Consider the following 21,701-nt stretch of genomic DNA (forward strand, 5'->3'; position numbering starts at 1 on the left):
GTAAACAATATCCTCATAGATTCTTGCATGTGGGAGTTGGTGACATAGGCCTTAAGCAAACAGGATGAAAGTAAATGGGAGGCATTGTGGTAAAATATATAGAATAAGGTTTGGGTTGAAAACAAATAAAATCAAATGCTAATATAAGTAACTAGTCTCCAATAAAAAGTCTTATGTGCCCTTGTATTTAACAACAAAGTGCTGTAATGTAACCAGTTGTTTAAAACAATGTCAGAACCATGTTATTAAAGGAGTGTTATGAGGAAACAGAAACAAGAGGAGCAAATTATGAGCTGCACTCAGAGTAAGACATACACCGTTCAGCCACAACATTAAAACTACCTTCCTAATATTGTATAGGTTTCCCTCGTGCCCCCAGAACAGCTGTGATCTGTCACCAAGATGTTAGCAGCAACTCCTTTAACCCCTGTAAGCTGCGAGGTGCGGCCTCCACCGCTCGGACTTGTTTTCCAGCACATCCCACAGATGCTCAATCAGATTGAGATGTGGGGAATTTGGACACAAAGTCAACACCTTGTACTCTTTGTCATCTTCCTCAAACCATTCTTGAACAATTATTGCAGTGTGGCAGGGCGTATTATCCTGATGAAGAGGCCACTGCCATCAGGGAATAACGTTGCCATGAAGGGGTGTACTTGGTCTGCAACAATGTTTGGGCAGATGATACGTGTCATTCACATGAATGCCCTGACCCATGGTTTCCCAGGAGTACATTGCACAAAGCATCACATTGCCTCCGCCGCCTTGCCTTCATCCCAGTGTGCATTGTGGTGCCATCTCTTCCCCAGGTAAATGGCGCACAGAAACCCGGCCGTCCACATGATGCAAAAACAAAATTGCTCCATGATGTAGTTCTGGTGGCCACGTGCCCATTTCAAGCGACTTCAGTGGTGGACAGGGGTCAGTATGGACACTCTGACCAGTATGCGGCTACACAGGCCCATATGCAGCAAGCTGTGGAGTACTGTGTTTTATGACATCTTCTATCATAGACAGCATTAACTTTTCAGCAATTTGTGCTACAGTAGCTCTTCTGTGATAGTCTCACCTTCGCCATGCGCATCAGTGAGCCTTGTGCGCCCATGTCCCTGTCATCCCCGGTTGTCCTTCCTTGAACCACTTTTGGTAGGTACTAACCACTGCATTCCGGGAACTCCCCACAGGTCCTGCCGTTTTGGAGATGTTCTGACTCGGTCGTCTAGCCATCACAATTTGGCTCTTGTCAGAGTCGCTTGGATTCTTACTCTTGCCCATTTTTCCTGCTACCAACACATCAACTTCAAGAACTGACTACTGCCCAATATATTCCACTCCTTGACAGGTGCTATTGTAGCGAGATTATCAATATTACTTGTCAGTTGTTGTATTGTTGTGGCTGGTCGGTGTACATGCTGATGAGGGGGTATGTAATAAGGAACACTTACATAGAGAAGGTGGAAAATATGACGAGGAGAAGAGGAAGGCAATGAGTCAAAGGTCTAATCCACATGTTTAGAGATATTAATATTGATTAAGATAAACAATAGAGTAATAAAAAGAGATTAAAAGAATTAATAGAAAGGAAACACTACAGATTGTATGTTTCGTTGGGTTAGTATGACACAGTACGGTATATAGATCTTCCATTAGATTTATCTGCATTGAACTATGTCTTACACATAAAATAATGGACAAAGTCAATCTTACTTGGAGCAATAGTTGGGTGAGGCCGACATGGTGGTATTGGGTACGGCACAGGCTTGTGTGGATTATATGTAGAAGGAGGCTGTATAGAGAAGAAGAAATATGTTATTCTATATATATGTTATTTATGTTATATATCTGTATACACACACACACACACACACACTCTAAAATATATTGTCAAAGTCGAATAATTGGATGAAAGAAAGTATATTGATTTATATTGTTTTACCGTGCGATTGTGATCAGTACGCCACATGTCATGGCACAATCGCACGATAAATAACGGACGCATACACTCGCACTTGCACATTTACATGTATATAGTTCATTTTTATAATAGTTCCAATCCACAGTTGTTTATGAACAGTTGTTATTTAGTTTAAAGTTGAAAACTATAAGGTTATATGTACACGTTAGTGAGATCTAAGGTTCAGGTCACAGGAAACATATCATGTCTGGTATCACTCTAATCCCCTATTTATTTGCAAACGTCCGGTTCTATCGCCGAAAGGATCGCTCCTTGTGTATGCTAGTTATGGATGATAGAGAATAAATGATTAGAATGATATTGTCTGTGTAATGCTAATAAACCAGTTTGAACTAGTTCTTGGCGGGAAAATTAAGTATGCATCTTCTGGAGAGCTGACCCCCACCCTTGGAAGGTTAACCCCCACCTCTGGAGGGTGTCGTTTGAACTGACCTATGGACTGCATTACACTGGACCTTCCTGAAGCCTGAACCTATGGAAACATGCCAAGTCATCTGTATAGTATTTACTGTAACACCAAATGTATATATATTGATCCCTGGGACCAGCATTCAGTCACTATGACCTAAGAACTCAGGACTGAATGACTGTATTGCTGGATCCAGCAGAGCGCAGCACCGCGCAGCGTATATATCGGCTGTACTTATTTATTGAACTGTTATACTTTTGCTAAATAAATTGCTTGTGCTTTGGAACCACACAAATCACTTAGACAATGATTATTGGAAAACGATGAAATAACTTTAATAATATATATAACCTATTAACAAGTGTCTGCTTGGTAGTGTTAGGAGGATATTCTATGAAAACTGTAAAAGTGAACCAGAAATGAGATGTTGGGATACATACCGGTTTACATGGCCCAAGAATTCTGGCTGCAATTCCTTTCCCTTCGTTCGTCTCTTCTCCGTCTTTTTTCATTGGTGTTCCCTATGAAAAAGGTGGAAACCGTTTGTTCTATGTACTTATGTTTACAGATTCATTTTTTTGACATCCTTTGGTCTGGGCTCTTAATAAAGTTAATAAACATCCATCTATATAAATCAGCGGTTCCCAACCTAAGGGCCAAACCCCAGACATATGGTTGTCATGCCATGAGGATAAGAACACATCATGATGATTCACTGTCTGTGCTATAATCTGATGAACTAATTATACTTAAACAATCTCTATATTAATTACCAGTAATAGACTTGACACAACATTACAGTAAATAACATTACATAGTACCCATTATTAATTGAAATCTGAACATTAGGCTCCAGATTGATTTACAGACAATCTGAAAACAGAAAAAAATCTCTAACATAAATATATGTTGAATAACTGACAAAAAGTGCATGGAAAAAAAAATAGTGTTCTATCAAATATCCACTTTATACAACATGGGAATTATTATTATATAAATAAATAACAATCATGTGGGGACAGTTGTTATTTAGCTTATAGTTAAATATTACAAGGTTATATGTGCACATTAGCCCAATCTAAACATATTTAATATATATTTTAAGTTCATACATCTATAAAAATCAATATTTGTCATATTTTATCTGCATCTTTTAGGATCAGCCATGAGGGCTGGACAAATCTCAGGCACAAGGTCAAAATGGTTATTATAAAAATGCCTTTATGACTGAAGCATGTCTATGTTTTCACCTAAAATTCTGAAGAGCTTTGAATGGATTCATTAGCAGAATGTGGCGCTAACCAGCTCCGGGCTTAAGGTAACAGGTTCCTTGGGGGGTTTGTCGTTTATTTAGTCATTTTTCACATAATGTTTTTTTAAAGGAGAGTTTATTTTCCCAAATGCCACTCTTGTGTCATCCCATGACTGAAGCAAACTAGCCTAGTAGAATTTTTACACATGGTGTTAACTGAAACGGATTAGACAAGACAGCTCACAGTCAGATTAGGGCAGGAAGATACATAAACGGTGGGGTATTCCCTAGCATGGGTCACTGGTAGTTTAGTTGGGAGTAGGCAAAGAAAAGAAAAAGATATAGTGGAGAATTAAGAGTCCCAGCAGAAAGACCATATTCTTACCGGGAATATTCCATTGATGCGACTGGGTCTACCCTTAGGGTACGGATTTCCAGGGATCATCCCACATGAAGAAATCATAGCATTGGGGGCTTTGCAGCCACTCTTTGCAGCCTAAAGGAAAAACACCAATAGAAATATTCTTTACATTAAAGTGCAAAACACAACACACACTTGTTACAATGAATGCAGCAAAATTGATTTACGCATGTAAAAATAAGGGACATTAAAGTTATATTTAAAAAAGTGATAGACAGAAGGACCACTGTGTGATTCCTTGTGACATCACATGGTTAATGTTTGCTCCTTTACATCTGTGGGGTCACATCATTGCCTGTCTTCTAAGGAGTTGGTGGGAGCATTCCTGGCCGAGCGCAAGCTCAGTGCAACAATACTTCTTGTTATGCTCCACATGCAACAACACGATTTCATTTTGCGGCCACATTATTTACCAGAGGGCTTCAAAGCAGTTTTTCCACTGCAAAATGACCTGGTTTCCACCACTTCCACTGATGTGTATAAACCAAGCCTATGCCTTTACTTACAATGAGATCCACACTCCAGGGCCATTTTATGTGGACAAATACATATCTAGGCGCATTTCAACCAATGTAATAATAACATTCAAACACACAACAGTGTTTAGATGTAGATGTGATAGATGTAGTTTGAGACATAAATGAGGCTAAACTGAGCTGTAATTGCCGAGAGATGAAGGTAGTGTCTGTAGTTAGACTTCCAGTGAATGTCTCTGCTCATTCTACCATGTCCCAGCCGCTCCCCGAAAACCACAACAGGAGCAACAGAGTGTTTTTTCTGGGGCACTTTATAATGCACAAAGTGTATTCCACACCCACATATTTTGCTGTTTGTATATTAAATTCAGTTCTGGAATTTCCAACATCTTGCAATTAAACTACCAGCAAATCAACTCAAACACCAAGTAGAAAGCACATTATGCAAAACTTATATTAAAGCATACATTTAGAAAACGATCGAGAACCTTCTATAACTCCTATTGTCCCGCTGACATCCTAAATTAGATTCTGCAGAAATCACACGTCCTTCCATGTCTCCCTTACTGCCCTCGCCGCTCTTCCATGTCTGCCTTACTGCCCTCGCACCCTCTCATGTCTGCCTTACTGCCCCGTGCTCTTCCATGTCTGCCTTACTGCCCTCACCCCATTCCATGTCTGCCTCACTTCCCTCGCGGCCCCTCCATGTCGGCCTTACTGCCCTTGCAGCCCTTCCATGTCTGCCTTACTGCCCTCGCACCCTCTCATGTCTGCCTTACTGCCCCCGCACCCTTCCATGTCTGCCCTCTTCCCATTCCATGCCTGCCTCACTTCCCTCGCGGCTCCTCCATGTCTGCCTTACTGCCCTTGCGCCCCTTCCATGTCTGCCTTACTGCCCTCTCGGCCCTTCCATGTCTGCCTTACTGCCCCTGCGACCTTCCATGTCTGCTCTCACCCCATTCCATGTCTGCCTCACTTCACCTCGCGGCCCCTCCATGTCTGCCTTACTCCCCTTGCGGCCCTTCCATGTCTGCCTTACTGCCCTCGCGGCCCTTCCATGTCTGCCTCACTTCACCTCGCGGCCCCTCCATGTCTGCCTTACTCCCCTTGCGGCCCTTCCATGTCTGCCTTACAGCCCTCGCGGCCCTTCCATGTCTGGCTTACTGCCCTCGCGACCCTTCCATGTCTGCCTTACTGCCCTCGCGACCCTTCCATGTCTGCCTTACTGCCCTCGCGGCCCTTCCATGTCTGCCTCACTTCAACTCGTGGCCCTCCATGTCTGCCTCACTTCAACTCGCGGCCCCTCCATGTCTGCCTTACTCTCCTCGCGGCCATTCCATGTCTGCCTTACTGCCTTCCCGGCCATTCCATGTCTGCCTTACTGCCCTTGCACCCTTCCATGTCTCCCTTACCGCCCTTGCACCCTTCCATGTCTGCCTTACCGCCCTTGCACCCTTCCATGTCTGCCTTACTGCCCTGTAGCCCTTCCATGTCTGCCTTATCTTCACTCATTACATTATTGCTCCGTACAATTACCATAGGTGACAACTGCAGCTGTTCTGTAAGGTTATTTGCTTTTTTGTCTTTCTAGCTTGGGGAACTTTCCGGATAACTAGTTTCCGGATAATGAATCCCATACCTGCCATGAATCCGCTTTATAGAAGCAAATCACTAACCAAATTAAACATACTTTATCATGTGCTGAAAATAACTACCTGTTCTAGGATTCTTCGGCACCGTTTTTTCTCCGTTTGGTTGATTTTAAAAAGTTCTTCAACTGGTCGATAATTTGAAGCATCAAGTATATTTCTGAAAAGAGAAATATCAAAGCAATTTACATTATATTACAGTAATCAGGGCCAACAAACCCTCTCAAAATAATGGAGAATAATAAATTAATAATATTATAGTAAAATAGTTTATAATAATAAATACTGGAACTGAAATTCAGTTGAATTAGGTTTCCTTTGCTCATGTTTACAAACTGGATCCTTTTTTTTCTTTTCTCTTTTAAAGCAAGTTATATGCATATATGTTATATAAATATGCAAACTTAGATATGGCTGCAATACTTCTTTTAATGACCAGTTTTGAATAACAAACAGTGTCATAACAGTGTAGGAGTAACTGATTGCTCCACAAGTGCCACTTCTTTCATGCCTGGTAATGTCTGGAGTGCCAATTAGTCAGTCTATCTTTCAGTATGAGCATACTGGCTAACTATGCTTTAGACCAGGGGTCAGGGAACTTTTTTACCTTTTACCCCTAAATATATTTAGATACGCCAACGTTACCCCCTTGATTTGAAAGGAAGGAAATCATATATTATTAATTATTGGAATTCAAAATTTTATTGAATCTATTCAAAATTTCTTTGAAAGCTTCAACTTCAAAACTTCAGTTTTTGGAGAAATGATGTTGCTTCATTTTTGATACGAGAGCATCACTATTGGGGCATTTTGATGTCAGAGCAATTTGGATACAATCTTCAGCGTCCAATCAATTTCTCTGCATTGTTTTTATTTTCGCTAGAGTGGAAAATCCTTGTTCGCAAAGGTAGGTTGTTGCAAAAGGCAGTTAGTTTTTGACTGCCTCCTCATGTGCAATTTTGAATGCCTTTGCAGCTGGTGACATCCAAAAATATGACAGATCTGCTTTGTTTTCAAATGCAATATGTGCTTCATTATTGCATCGAAGCTCAAGAAGTACCTCTGCCAACCCTTGAGGCTTTTCTTGTACAACAGCAATTTCACATTTAAAGGGGTCTACAATCCAACTGACAGCATGTGAATCAGCAGCTTTATCCCCAGGAATTTCATTTTTACCCCATTTGGGGTAAATTACTCCTGTTCCCTGACCACTGCTTTAGACTAATAGGTGCAATCACATGATATGAATGTAAAAGCAGCACTTGTAAACTCAAGTGTTCCTTTTGCATATTCAGATTATGAATACCCTCCAGTCTGTTACCATACATAGATACATTCGGCCTATCTACGTACCAGTGTTTCTATGCAGCAGGTTTGTGATGGTAATAGTACAGTATGGCAGTATGACTCATCACTTTCTATAGATGTATTTACCTATAGTTTATGCTTTAGTAAATAAACAGAACTCAAAATATGTTTGTCGTGAATGTTTTAATAGTTTGTGTGTATTGGCTGCAAGCCAGTATAGCTGCATAGCCAGTGTGAAGCATAATAAGATTTGTATAGCATAATTCAGAATTGGGAATTCATCTTAGTTATCTCTAAACCTGGCAAAGAGGGTATGAGAAGTGACTAATCTCTTCATCCTCTCTTTTACCCACAGGTAATTATCTATACCTGGTCTGTACTAGATACTAGTTTCTGAATGGATTTGAAAAAGTGCTAATGTTACTTGAAATATGATACGCTCCTGAGACTGCTACTCCTATTTCTCTCTGCCTGGACCCCCGTCAGATTTCACCACAACCCTCACAATAGCTTCACCCCCATGAAGCTTACATAAGTTATGTGACCAGACTCATTGGGCTAGATTTACTAAACAGCGGGTTTGAAAAAGTGGAGATGTTGCCAATAGCAACCAATCAGATTCTAGCTTTCATTTATTTAGTGCATTCTACAAAATAATAGCTAGAATCTAATTGGTTGATATAGACAACATCTCCACTTATTCAAACCCCCAGTTTAGTAAATATACCCCCTTATCTTGTAATATCCAGCTGCTCAGCTCCTTCTCAGATTCCTACCCTCTTATCTCACCTCACTCTGTCTCCCTATCCTATTGCTTGCTCTTCGGCTTTCTGACCACTAGATCGCTACCTGTGTCTCTTCACTGCTTTACTGCCACTGCTTTATTCACCACTGTTATTGCTTATTTGTTGTTTGTAATGATTATCTGCATCTCTCTTATTGCCACTGTACCATTTCATTGTTTCAGGTATTGCCTTACTGACATTCTATTTCCTGCCCTTTCTTTCAACACACTCTGCCTTTGACTCCCTACATTGCTGTGTTTCCACACTGGTTTACTGCCATTGCTTTATTTGCAAATGTTATCATCTTGCCTGCATCTATTATTGCCACTGTACAACTTCAATATATTATTTACCATTACGGTAGTATCTTAACTGCATCTATTATGCCACTGTTTTACCTCATCTCCGCCTTCATGGTGTTCCCAGCGCCTCTATCCTTCCGCATCTCTTTCCCCCACCGCCACTCTGAATTTCCACTATGCTATCGTATCACTGCACTTTTCTCACTGTTTTACTACTGTTGTCTTATACTACTGCCTTTGTCATGCCTCATCTGACTCAGCTACCATTCCACCCGCTCTAGCACCCATGGTCCCACCTTCCTGCTCCCCGACTCCACTCCTTTCTCCGTCCCTTCCCTTTGCCCTCCTCCACCCACTATAACTCCCTATAACCGTCCTTTTCAACCCCCTCTCTGCCTCCGTACCATCCTTTTTTTTCTCCCCCATGCCCTGCTCTCCCACCCCTAGCTCCTGATCTGTACTCTTGTTCTGCCCTCACTTCTCACCTTGCTTTTCCCTGCTCATTCACCTTTGTCCCTTCATGATTCAACTACCCATCTTCTCTCACCATCCCTCTACAGCTCCGCACACCCGCTTCTCTTCTCCAAACAGTCCTTCCTTTCTCCTCACTTGGTGTCATCCTCCCGCCATCCAGGTTTCCAGTCCAATTACCACCCTTTCCCCACGTCGCTGTCCCTGCTTCTCATCCAGCTCACCCCTTTGAACCAGCAACCCCTGCAATCTCACCCACATCTCTTTACTTCTCTCCATTCCACTTTCCTGCTCTCTCTGGAACACCAGGGGATAAATGTATTAAGCAGTGGATACATCAAATCACTGATATTTAAAATGGCACTGTTATTAAAGGCAAATTCGCCGGGTTTTGCTTTTAATTAAATTGCCATTTTAAATATGGTTGGCAAGATGGCAGAGTGGGTGTCCTTCTCTCCCCTGTTGCACCTTCCAGGTCATTTCTCCCGAGTCCTCTCTTTCCTTCAAGGGCCACTCTATCTGCCTTTTCCACTCAGTTCACCCTTGCGTCTCTGTCATCTTATGTCCCCATGATCTCTTATCCCAAATCCTTGATAATTTTCCACCTGGCTCTGCCAATTTCTCTCCACTGAGCTTCCTTCTCCCTCATCCTTCAACATTTCAGTTGACAATCCCTCTGTCTCGGCCTCCTCAAAACTTCTCTCACTCTTGTCGTCATTTGGTCTTTCACAATGGACCTCCTCTCCCTTCCACAGCAGCGGCCACTCCCTGAATCTTGTTTTTTCCCACCTCTATGATGTCTTTGAATTCACCAACTGCCCCTCTCTCTAACCACCATCTTCTCTCATTTAGCATCTCTGTACCCCAGTCACCTCCCAAGGCTACCTTCATCAAGTGAAACCTTGACACCTTTAAACCTGCCATCTTCTCCTCCTTTCTGGACTCCCTTTCCTCCCCTATCCAGGCTGTCTCCCTCTACAACCACACCCTTACCACTGCTCTGGATTGCACTTTGCCAGCTGTCACTCGTAGCCTTTGATGGTCTCCACCTCAACTATAACATACTAAATTAACCCACTACTTTCAAAAATGCTCTTGCACCTTTGACCTTCACTAGGAAAAAATGCAGACATCCTTCACTCCATATTCATTCTCTCCTCATTGAGCTTTGCCCTATTCCTCTCTGAACAGTCCTACTTAAAATCTTTTATTTCCTCTCAATTCTACATTCCCAGCCACCTTTTCGCCACCTTCAACTCCCTCCTGTCCTTTCACACCTCCTCCCGCCAACCACCTTGACCTCTTTCAACCCCAATCTCTGGTGATGCAGTCCGTGCTCTTCGCTCCTCCTCTTCCCCTTCCACCTGCCCCCTAAGCCCATCTCCTTGCACCTCACCTGATCTCTCTCTCCTACTGCCTGCTCCCACTTTTTCAACCATATGGATATGCCCTTGTCTCCCCTTCCTCAAAAAAACTCTCCCTTGACCCTCTCTTTCTAACTACCTCACGATCCCCCTTCATCTCCAAGCTCCTTGAGCGACTTGTCTACAACTACCTCACCACTTTCCTCTCCACTCACTCCCTCCTTGTACTGCTTAACTCTGGCTTTTGCTCTCTCCATTCCACTGCCATCATCAAGGTCACTAATGATCCTCTCACTGCCAAACCCAATAGTCATATCTCCTTAATAATCCTTCTTGACCTCTCTGCGGCGTTTAATACTGTTGAATACTGTCTCCTACTACAAACCATCCACTCCACAGGCCTCCTTGGCACCATCCTCTAATGGCTTAACTCCTACCTTACAAACTGCTCCTTCTCTGTCTCTACCTCTGACTCCTACTCCCCTACCCATCGTTGTCCCCACAGTTTCATTCTCAGCCTCCTGTTCTCCTCCCCCCCTATATACATCTTCCATTGGTGATCTTATCAGCTCCTTTGGTCTCCAATGCTACTTCTATGCCACTGATACCCAAATTTACCTCTTCTCCCTTAACCTCTTACCTCTTCTCTTTTGCCCATTGCTCCCCACCTTTGAAATGCACTCACTAGTCCAATCAGACTATCCACTAATCTCCAAGGTTCCAAACGTATCCTAAAAACTCACCTGTTCACCAAAGCCTACCAGCCTTCCTCCTTACTTACTCATGCCCCATCACACACACACTTACTGCCAATTCATTGTCACCCTTTGTGTCTGCCCGTCTACTATAGATTGTAAGCACTCATGAGCAGGGTCCTCTTTCCTTGTGCTTTTTCCACCTCTTTCCTTTTTTGCTTTCCTCACTCTTGAGATGAACCTTCAGCCCAGTCTCTATGGCCAACCCTCAGCATCTAGCCTACAGACCCAAGCACTGGATTGCTCCATGCTGGCATGCTCCCCTGCATTATTACCCCCAACTTTACTCCGCCTCTCGTTACCATTCTGCCAATTGTCTAGTATGTAGTCACTCTCCCCAACGTTTTCTTTAGTTGCCGTTTTTTTATTTTATAATTTTGTGGTTTGCTCTGTCCCCTATTGTACGGTGCTGCATACCCTTTGTGGTGCCTTATAAATAAATTATAATAATTGTTTTCCTATTAATCAAAACTCCAGTTTGTTTGAATTTGTATAGTATAATTGCATTAATTATATACTAAATTTAAAAAATGAGACATTGGTCAAGGACAGTGAAATAGTAGCACTGATCACAATAGCAGAGGTATGACAGTTAAAGTAAACTTTCAGCTCTCTTGAGAAGAAAGAACAGGCACACAGTATTCTCTGGTCCCTGTCGTATAGATTAAAGCATTCAAAATAAACAAGGTCAAAGAAGATGCAAAAATGGAAAAGGCAGGCATTATTTACTGCAGGAAAGTAGGCATAAAATCTGCAGAAAACTGAACCTGGATGCTGCTAGCACCATGCAGGACAGTGAATGGGAAGAAAGGGTACACATCAAACTACTGCATGTAAACTAAAACTTTATTTAAATTTGTATACGCCCCTATGTTATGTGACAGCCCAGGGGAGCATGTGGTACAGCATACTTGGATTTTGATTGGTAGACAAAACAGTTGATGGCAGAACGTGCAAATAGAAAGTGGTGCATAGGATTTTACAGCTTCACATCCTGGTAAGTGCAGATCTCTAAAATATCACCCACTGTTTATTGCCTATAGTAACTTAAGAATATTCTTAACCAATGGGCCAGGGGCATAAAACATGAGCATGCCGTTTAGTCAGCATGTTATTTAGTGTAGGTCCATAGGACCCTCTCTTTACAGAGCCATTGTATACTACTACAGGCTAATAACTAGGAGTTTTGGGAATTTTTCTGTAATAATCACAGTTTTAACAATAATATGCTTGAACTGTAGACCCTGGTAAAATAAAAGTACATCATTAAATAGTAAATTGAGCTGTGCGATGCAAAGCAAAAATTAAATTGATCTTCAAAGAACAGAGTCTAAAACAGAGCATTAAAACTGAGATTTTAAAAGGACTCAGAACAATATTTGCCATTTGCATTTGTCTAATGTAATGTAGGGATGACTTATATAATAATAATAATAATGTTATATCACTTTACCTAGTTTCTATGATGGTTCTTTTATTATTAATGGACCATTTAGTACAGTTTCATTACTTACACTTGTTCCCCGTAATCAGTTTTGCGTCTACCAGAGCTCTCTTGTCAATACAATTGAAGTGTGATAATCCTCTTACAATGTGCAATATATTAGTGCGAGTGTGATCTAATGACAAGGGATGTGCGTGACATCATTGGGAGAGCAACATGGAGCTACAAAGATGTGGCCAAGTCTAGAATGGTTCAAAAAATACGACAAGCAGGCAAAGAGGTGACAACTCCCTAAATGTCATTGACTGCGGAGAGCCGTAACATCAAATTATGCCCGGTATATACATTCCCCTGCGCTTGGCACAATTAAACACAGGAAAGTGTTTGAGGTTATTGTCCTACGGATAAACCTAAAAATCCCTCTCATACCACAGTATAATGCACGAATAGTGTACATTACATTACATTGCGTTTGGAAATATAAGGAGGCCGGGGAATACACACAATCCTCCCAAGATTCTTATCAAAGAAAGTTTGAATGAGCGGAAATAATCACCTCCCCACTTGTAGCGATCATTACCAAACAGGTCTAATACCATACGGGAGCAAACAAACCATTCTCTATAGACAGTGCTGCAATTATACAAGTCAAGTTTAAAAAACAACAAACCACTTAATGGCTTTGGTGTTTGGTGTTACTGTCCCTCTGATAATACAGTCATTTGTTGTTATTGTCCCGCTGATAATACAGTCATTTGACTTTGTAATGATACAAGAACCTTCTAACACCCCTTACAATATTCTCGCTGCTCAAATCAATTCCCCCTATCCATTTTCTATTGCCAATATTTAGAGTATAATCTGCATGGGATAAAGTACCCCAGTGTTAACTATAAGGATATCATAAGTCACTGATGAGGTCTGTGATCATAGAAAAGCACAAGACGTCAAGCCAAATACTGTACTTTAATGCAGGGCAGGGAACTGAGACACAGGCAGTATAGTGGTCATTGATCCCTAAGAGAAAACAAGCAGACTTCATAACATACAACAGGATAGTTGTGGACATAAGGAGACGTCCTATATTTTCACATCCATGTCTGTTATGTGAAGAAGTCTGTAAGGATTAATACTCCCTATTGTGTTAGTGTCTCATCGGTCTACTGGAAGAGAGATGGAAGGCAGTACGGACACAATACCGGTTGAGGCTGTGACATGTGTGGCCTCGCAGTGGGTGGTCTGCACAGGAGCTTGTCTAACTGTCTGCCGAGCACTGTGGTGCCTTGCAACAACAATAATGATAATATACTGAACACATGAGCAGCGGAACGATAGGGAGAGAGGGGTTGAAATATGGACAAGCATATAAAACAAAATTAAAAAAAAATCGAATTAATTATTTGTACAGCTTTAAACTGAATTGGATGTAAATTTAGCTTCAGTCACATTATAAATGAAATGTTAATCCAGATATAAAATGTAAAAAGTGCAAGGACTTACACTGCCAGCAGCTCCAGGGCGCTCAGTCTGTCTTTACTAAACGTGAAACAATTCAGTATATTCACAACTTTTGCAGCAGGAATCGCTACCATTTTCTAACAAAATAAAACACACAATGTTACAAACACTATTAACTATTATTTCTACACATTTTCCTAAATGCTGTTATGGTTTGTGAAATAAGCAGAGTAACGATGACTTGTGTTTGTTAGAAAACTAACTGATCATATCACTAATATACTCTGCTCTTTACAGTGATTAACATAAATGATGAATTCTGTATTATTTATTTACCCTACCGACTGAGAATCAACCATTTAAAAACATATTATTTCTCATCATGATTATAGGTGAACCCTGAATGTTACTATCACTGACTTCAAGAATATATTCCCAGTGTTGCTAGCAAAACATTTAGTGATCTTAATACATTATTCTGCTAAATTAATCTAGCCGTAGTGTGGTCTTGTTCAAAGGGACACTAACCCGATATTTTATTTCTCCTTTGTATTGGTCCAATGTAAATATTAAGGGATGAATGTAAAATATATTCTTGTTCTAGGATATTAACTAGTTTCCATGATGGTGCTTGTAAGCATGCTTGCAGAGCTGATCATTCAGTAAAGATACCATTGTTTGTCCTCTTTTCCCCATAATAGATTGATCTCTGCCCACAGCTATCTTGTCAGTTCTTAAAAAGCGGTAATTGCTCACAATCCAATAACTTGGGGGCATGGCCTACTGTGTGACATCATTGGGCAGATGTGATTTTGTTGGAGAAATGTGACAGACATTAGGCAAAGAGGTAGCAGACAAAAACCCTAACTTTGCCCACGGCCTGCAGAGGGATGGCATGAAACTATGTCTATCATAAACATACATATGCTGACTTGAGTTCTAACATGTAAACTACCTTTTTTGGGCACTAGGGGTAATGCCTGCTGCCCTTTCACTACATGACCAATATGTCACTGCATTGAAAGTGGAGGTATACAGAGAGATCACTGATCACTCTAATATTACAACTTTCTGTTCATTAAAGACCATAGCACCTAAACATCAATACACTGATATGATAACATTACCACATAATGAGTATGCTTACATGCTGCAAAGCTTTCACTGCCTTCAGCTGAGGTTCTGCCCACGAGAAATATCTCAATAATTCCACCACCTAGAAGAGAGAGCCTGGTTAGTAATGAGGAGCCACGTACAGTCGCAGAGATCCAGCTGTGACCACTAGAGGGCACCAGTGCAGCTCAGCTACCCTCTGTATGGAGAAAGTCTGTGTTTCTTGTGCTTAGTAGGCAAAAAGGGCCGTCATTGGAACATGATTCTTTTACTTTATACATACATACCTAGTGTACAATGCACTATGCAATATATAAATAAAATGGCAAAGCAGAGCCTTCAGACAAGTTCAATTTAAAACTGACCCATTACCTACACAGTGGAGGCAGCCATTTTGTCGCTTTCATGAATATTCATGACAATGCAGCCTATCAAATTATAAGGGACTACAGATATCACTGAGGCGTACAGCATTTAGGGCCTGATTCAGAGTCTGACGTAAATCCTCTTGCATGTCGCAACCTGCTCAGAAACGGACATAACGCCAGTGAAAGCAATTGCATCCAATTCATGTCCAAACGCAAATGACACTTACGACTGCCTACGGCTTGAAGGGTAGAACGGGGGTGGATGCCCGCAGGCAATATACATTAAGGACGCGCCAAGATCGAGTGAAACAGGAAAAAAATAAATGCATGTATATTACGCTTTAAGAGCATTACGATTTATGTATTTCATGTAAAAATAAAATATTTTTTTAAATATATAATTTAACATATATATTTATTAATGAGTTTAGTATTAATAGTTGGAAATTAATTTTATAAAATATTGTTTTATATGCATACGTTTTGATGGGACTTTATATTGCACATATGCATGTGCATATCCTGCAGTCTGTTGTGTCTTTCTGCATAGAGCAAGTAATTTATAGCCGGAGCATAATCATACTCGTATTCAAATGGAAGCGTTTCTTCAGATCCACCTGTATTTGTACACGGGCCTACAGGCAAGTCACATCTGTTTTAACGCAAGTTGCGTTGACATTGCGTTGGGAGATGAATCAGGCCCTTAGCGCCTCATGCCTAGTGTTGTCACTAGTTCCTAGTTAACTGACAGACGGAATAGTGGTTCAGCCCAAAAATAACCAGCTTCCACTGTGTAAGTGACAGGCCCACTTTAAATCTAGATATACGAGATAGAGTTTACATTGGGAAAGGCATTTTTCCTATATGTATCAGACTAATTAACATACCAGTAACTAATGAAATGAGTGAAGAGAACCCTCCTGTAATAAATATGGCTTATAACACATGATAACAGCTTACAAGTAAGTCATTAACAATGGCAAATAGAAAGCGACAGCTCTCAAACCTGGGGTGAATACTAAAAAAAAACCTTACATTTTGAGAACATCCTTTAGAGAAATTGATGTAAATATTTTTTATCTCTGGTTTTACTCAGTTTTTCTCCATACCCCCTTTTTGGAAAAACATTTTAACTCCTGTCATAGTCTGGGAAATATTACCTAAAAATTTATAAACGTTCCAAGTTGTCTTTTCATATTGGATCTATTCATAATGCTATGTTTGCCATGTAAAAAAATAAAACAGATCATTGATTCAAAATTTAAATGTACTTTCATATTTTAAAGTAGAACTCCAACCAAAACTTATTATTATTATTTTTTTTTTTCATTGAAGAAGTTCAAACATGTACAAATGAGGTTCATAAGAAGAAGACGTGTTAAATAACGTCATCTATAAATTACAAAGCAACGAGAAAAGGAATTTGACATGGAAATGTTAAGTGGATGTAACAAATTCTCACACAGTTCAAATGTCAATATTGTGAAATATTATTCTCCTTTAAAAAGTTCTCAAGTATTAGGGGGGAACTTGGAGAATGCACATTCTGGCTGCTTCCTTTGACGGTTTGCACGCCTTGTGGTAAAATACCCAACAGCCCATTCTGGCGTAAAGGGTAGATAATTCTCCCATTCCACCATAGCGAATCTCCGTGAGGCTTGCCACATTTCAGACAATTAGAGCTATCAGAGAGACCTATATGTCTGCGATGAGGTAGAGCTAGTCTCTGAGAAAAATGCTAAAAAACATTTCAACAGATGTGGAGGCGGGCAGCAGTTTAATGGATGAGCTAAGGGCTCTGAGCAGTATGTTGACATTTAATTCAGGGACATACAATAACCACTGACTTAGGCCAGTCTTGATGAGGGTATGGTCTAGAAGGAAAATAAAGAGTTTTACTTATCTAGGGCGGAGCGTTTCCTCAATTCAGCACTGCTCTCGGGTCTGCCACTAAGACAGGCTTTTTACAAACACACAGTAGTGCTGTCAATGTCCCCTGTCTGTGTATTTTCTGATTATGTCAATCAAGAGTAGTAGTTACACTGAGAGCAGCAGCGGAGAGTTGGGGCCTTCAGGAGGACTCACCAGAGTATAGGAACGCCTTCCCTCGCCACCACCACCGGTGACTTCTCCGGTCAGTGTATCTCTATTTGATTAGCTACCATATTCATCTGGTAAATATTCATCACATGCTATGAAGTTTTATAGTGTGTGTGCTGTTTAACATTACCTGTTCACAGGAAAAATATCCATGTACATAATCCAAGGCCTTGACTTTATACTCTGTCATAACCGCCTGAAAACAGAAAGAGAGACAGACTGAACCTCCTGGGATAGAACTCATAGTCTTGGCGATACCAAATGACGCATGACCAAAGGTAATTACTGGAGACTCTAATAAGATACAGGTACAAATAAGACACATGTAACAGACTTTTGCACTTGGTCCTGATTCAAAGTCAGATGACATTTATTTCATATGTGTTTGTTTTGTGTGTGTCTGCACGGCCATATAAATATTTACATACTATGTCAATCAATAATCTGGGCATACTTTACATCTATTTTGTGGAATATTTATTATTATGATGCGCCTGTAAATAACTTGAAATGAAGACCAGTTTCTGTTGGCTGCAATGGTGACAGACAAGAAACTGTCTATCATCTTATAAGAGAATCTGTTAGTGACATTTGTGAGGGGAGAGGGGGAACTGACAAGAGCTGTGTTGAGTGTGGGACGTAGTGGGGGCTGTCCAGGCCCATCGTTCAAATTCCATAATAGTTGAATGAATTTGAACCATGGAGGAGAAACTTCTGATCGGCACCAGGAAATGTATTGTGTTTAATTGTGCTGGTATGAGGTGTGCACCGTGCTTGTATTCAATCTGGCAGTCTAACACATACTGGTAGGGCTAGCATGAATGACTGTATCGATGACCAGGGGGTAAATGTATTAACCTGCAATTCCAGCAAATTGCCGATATTTGGCGACTTTGCCAGATTTAAAACGGCAATGTGTTTAAAGGCAATACTTGGCTGTGTATAAACTTTAAATACTCATTGCAACATATGTTTCTCTTTTGTTGCTGCAGTCTGAGCATTGCAAAAGCTTCCTACAAAGCTGATGGCCTCTCGGTATCGTAGAAATCTGTACAGACTTGTCCTAAGCATGATGGGAGTTTATAAGTATGAGGAGCCAATACGGGCTCCAAATATGGGAGTAATCTCCTTTTTTAAATATTTGAGCTCATACAGTAAAACTGTACAGTACAATATCTGTTAAGATATACAACAGTAGTTTTTCACTTTAAGTTGCTTGTTGTTTGTGTCATGGTGAAGAGTGGACTCTTCTCTCCTGATATGCTGGCTACTTGTCTGAGTCCCAGCTGTGTTGTGTGCATTGACCTGGCTTGGGGAGAATAACTCTGACCAAGGTACAGAGCTGGGGGCGCAGGATTGCCAGACTGCTGCTACCCAACCAATGCCTTATGAGGTTACCCAACCAACAGTCCCTATCATCAGTCTCCAGGTGACAGCATCACTGAAGTGATTGAGGGCACTTAGTAAGTGCTGCCTGGTATTATTATTAGTTATATAAGTGCCGCTGTCATCAGGAGAGAGCAGCCACTGCTAAGCAAGCGTCGTCTTATAGTCACTACAATGATCAAACTACTATTTTATGCAGAAAGAAAAAGAGCTTTTAGAAAAACAATAGACAGCTGTGCTATGATGTTAGCTACAATGAGCCAGGTCCCCTCTAATCACAAAATATGTAATTTCCTGCACTATTCATATGGATATTAAATGTGTACAAACGTATAAGATAATTTCACATGTCAAAATCAGAACAGCTTAGAATTAGAATATTTTCATTGTAATTATTTGAGAAGAGAATGCAGAATTGTATAAAGAAGGTTTACACTTTATGTTTTAAATATATTAGACATCTCTGCAATAATTTAAGCGTTCCATTCCTTATTATTTGCAGCTGGTAGGAATATGGGTCCTTATGTCACTTTGGATACTAAAAAATAAAATGATGACATCACTGATATAGCAATTGTAATGTGACTAACCTACCCCTGTGACATACAAGGATATGGGGAGTCACAGAGGAGCTCTATGACCATATAACAGGTCATGGAACGTATAAGTGACTCTACTATTCTTTAATATTTGACTATAGTGGGTACATTATTTCTTATAATAAAAAAGATTAAAATTGTGTGATTCGCCTTCAATGACCGCTCTACTTTCCAGCACTGAGCGCTTTCAAAATGAGCCATGTGTCACAAACTATTACTCCCCAAATATACGAATACATTTATAGGAGTGACATCACTCGAAATCACATCTCTACCGACAAAATACACACATACATATATATAATGACATTTAATACTTAAATAGATTATTATCACTACACACGATGTTACTATAAGAATGTTAATAAATGACAGCTGTATACCATACCTTTCTCACTTCATCAAGCACCATCTCAAATGACTTCTTATCCATGATGGTGCTGGTGTCCTCTCTGCGTACAGCCCAAAACAAGGAGTTCACTTTGTTTGTCTTCTTCAGTGACTGTGTGATGTGTTCTTCAGTGTGTGGTATCAGAGGACCTCAGACACTACATGCCGGACCAGTTGTTACAGGACGCACATTACTGTGTCACAAGTGCGGAGAGCCCATGGCCAGTTACATGGAAAGTTGATTTGTCTTGTAGGACGCACTTTCTAAAAGCTGCCTCAATCTGAAAGTAAGAAGAGGGTGGAACCAATCACATAACACAAGAATTCTAGTCAGGAAGCAAGAAGTCATCATCATCATTTATTTATATAGCGCCAGCAGATTTCGTAGCGCTTTACAGTTAGGGACAAACAGTAATAAACAATACTGGGTAAAACAAACAGAGAGGTAAGATGGCCCTGCTCGTAAGCTTACAATCTATAGGCCAATCGGAGTCAGATACATGAGGTTAAATCAACATACTGAATATTGGTCCAGCCAGATTGCAAAGGATAAAAAGTGATTTGTATACTATGTGATCCAGTCACAAAGCAATGTTGGTCTGGGGTCAGAGGGTTGTTGTCTTGTGTGAATTGTATAGTGAGGTTAAGAGGGTGGTGAAGGAATATTAGAAGCTTGCCTGAAGAGGTGGGTTTTCAGAGAACACTTAAAAGTTTGTAGACTAGAGGAAAGTCTTATTGTGCGAGGAAGAGAATTCCACAAAGTAGGTGCAGCTCGAAAAAAGTCCTGTAACCGGGGAATGGGAGGATGTAATGAGGGTGGATGAGAGACGCAGACCTTGTGCAGAACGGAGGTGTCGAGTTGGGAGATATTTTGAGACTCTTTGTGAGAAAACCCACTTAGTGTAGAAAAGAATAAACAGTCACACCCCAGACACATCTTCACCTTAGACTGAATGCAAAATATCGTGCTACACCTGTTATCTTCAGACTAGAGGTGAATTGGATGGACACCAGTGATCAGCATGATCAGTCAATAAAATATGAACTCGCTGCTACAATGTGCAAGGATATAGTGTTGTTCAATATGCTGATGCTTTATGAATGACGTAATGATATTACCCTTTTGTTTATGTAGTATATCACTGGTTAATGAACGAATTCAGGGACATAGTTACAATAGACCAGTCACTGTGCTTCTCTATACACGTAGTCATTGAGGAGAGCTAAGCAAAAAAAAAAAAGAGTAACTTTGCACCCTGGCAAAACCATACTGCATTGGAGGGGGAAGTCAATTTAAAATGTGGGGACAGATTTATAGTTGGGGTAGAAAATGTCCCAGATCAACTGCAAATTTCAGTGTAAAAAATAAGTTATCAAGTATTTGTGTGCTAGATGAACAAGCAGCCAGTATTTTCCTTACAGGCAAAATAATAAACTAATGTGCACCCCTTGCATTATAACATGGTTTTGTCCAGGATCAAAGTTACTCCTTTCTTTGCTTTGATCTCCTGAATGACTCAGGCCCGTAGAGTATAATTTACAGTTAAACATAAATTTACAGCTTTGGGATACACAAAAAATGTGTCCATCCACTTAGTTACTGCAGCTGCATCTTCATATGCTGAACTATAATTTTAGCGTCTGGATATGTCATGAACAACAATGCGAACGTTATC

General features: G+C 40.6%; 1 protein-coding gene across 4 annotated transcripts in view; it reads right to left on the bottom strand.

Moving 5' to 3' along the window:
• Window positions 1-21,701, bottom strand: part of PROSER1 (proline and serine rich 1) — a 47,321-nt gene that overhangs the window by 23,190 nt on the left and 2,430 nt on the right. For all 4 annotated transcript variants that reach the window (XM_075199031.1, XM_075199030.1, XM_075199029.1 and 1 more), the window contains exons 2-9: window positions 20,024-20,306; window positions 17,781-17,846; window positions 15,217-15,285; window positions 14,112-14,206; window positions 6,249-6,342; window positions 4,022-4,132; window positions 2,825-2,905; window positions 1,708-1,786 (exon numbers count right to left, since the gene is read on the bottom strand). In XM_075199031.1, the coding sequence (XP_075055132.1) occupies window positions 1,708-1,786; window positions 2,825-2,905; window positions 4,022-4,132; window positions 6,249-6,342; window positions 14,112-14,206; window positions 15,217-15,285; window positions 17,781-17,846; window positions 20,024-20,068 (640 nt within the window). In that variant the 5' untranslated portion in view covers window positions 20,069-20,306. The remainder of the gene's footprint in view (window positions 1-1,707; window positions 1,787-2,824; window positions 2,906-4,021; window positions 4,133-6,248; window positions 6,343-14,111; window positions 14,207-15,216; window positions 15,286-17,780; window positions 17,847-20,023; window positions 20,307-21,701) is intronic.

The sequence above is a fragment of the Mixophyes fleayi genome, chromosome 2 (assembly GCF_038048845.1).
Source record: "Mixophyes fleayi isolate aMixFle1 chromosome 2, aMixFle1.hap1, whole genome shotgun sequence".
Classification (NCBI taxonomy): domain Eukaryota; kingdom Metazoa; phylum Chordata; class Amphibia; order Anura; family Limnodynastidae; genus Mixophyes; species Mixophyes fleayi.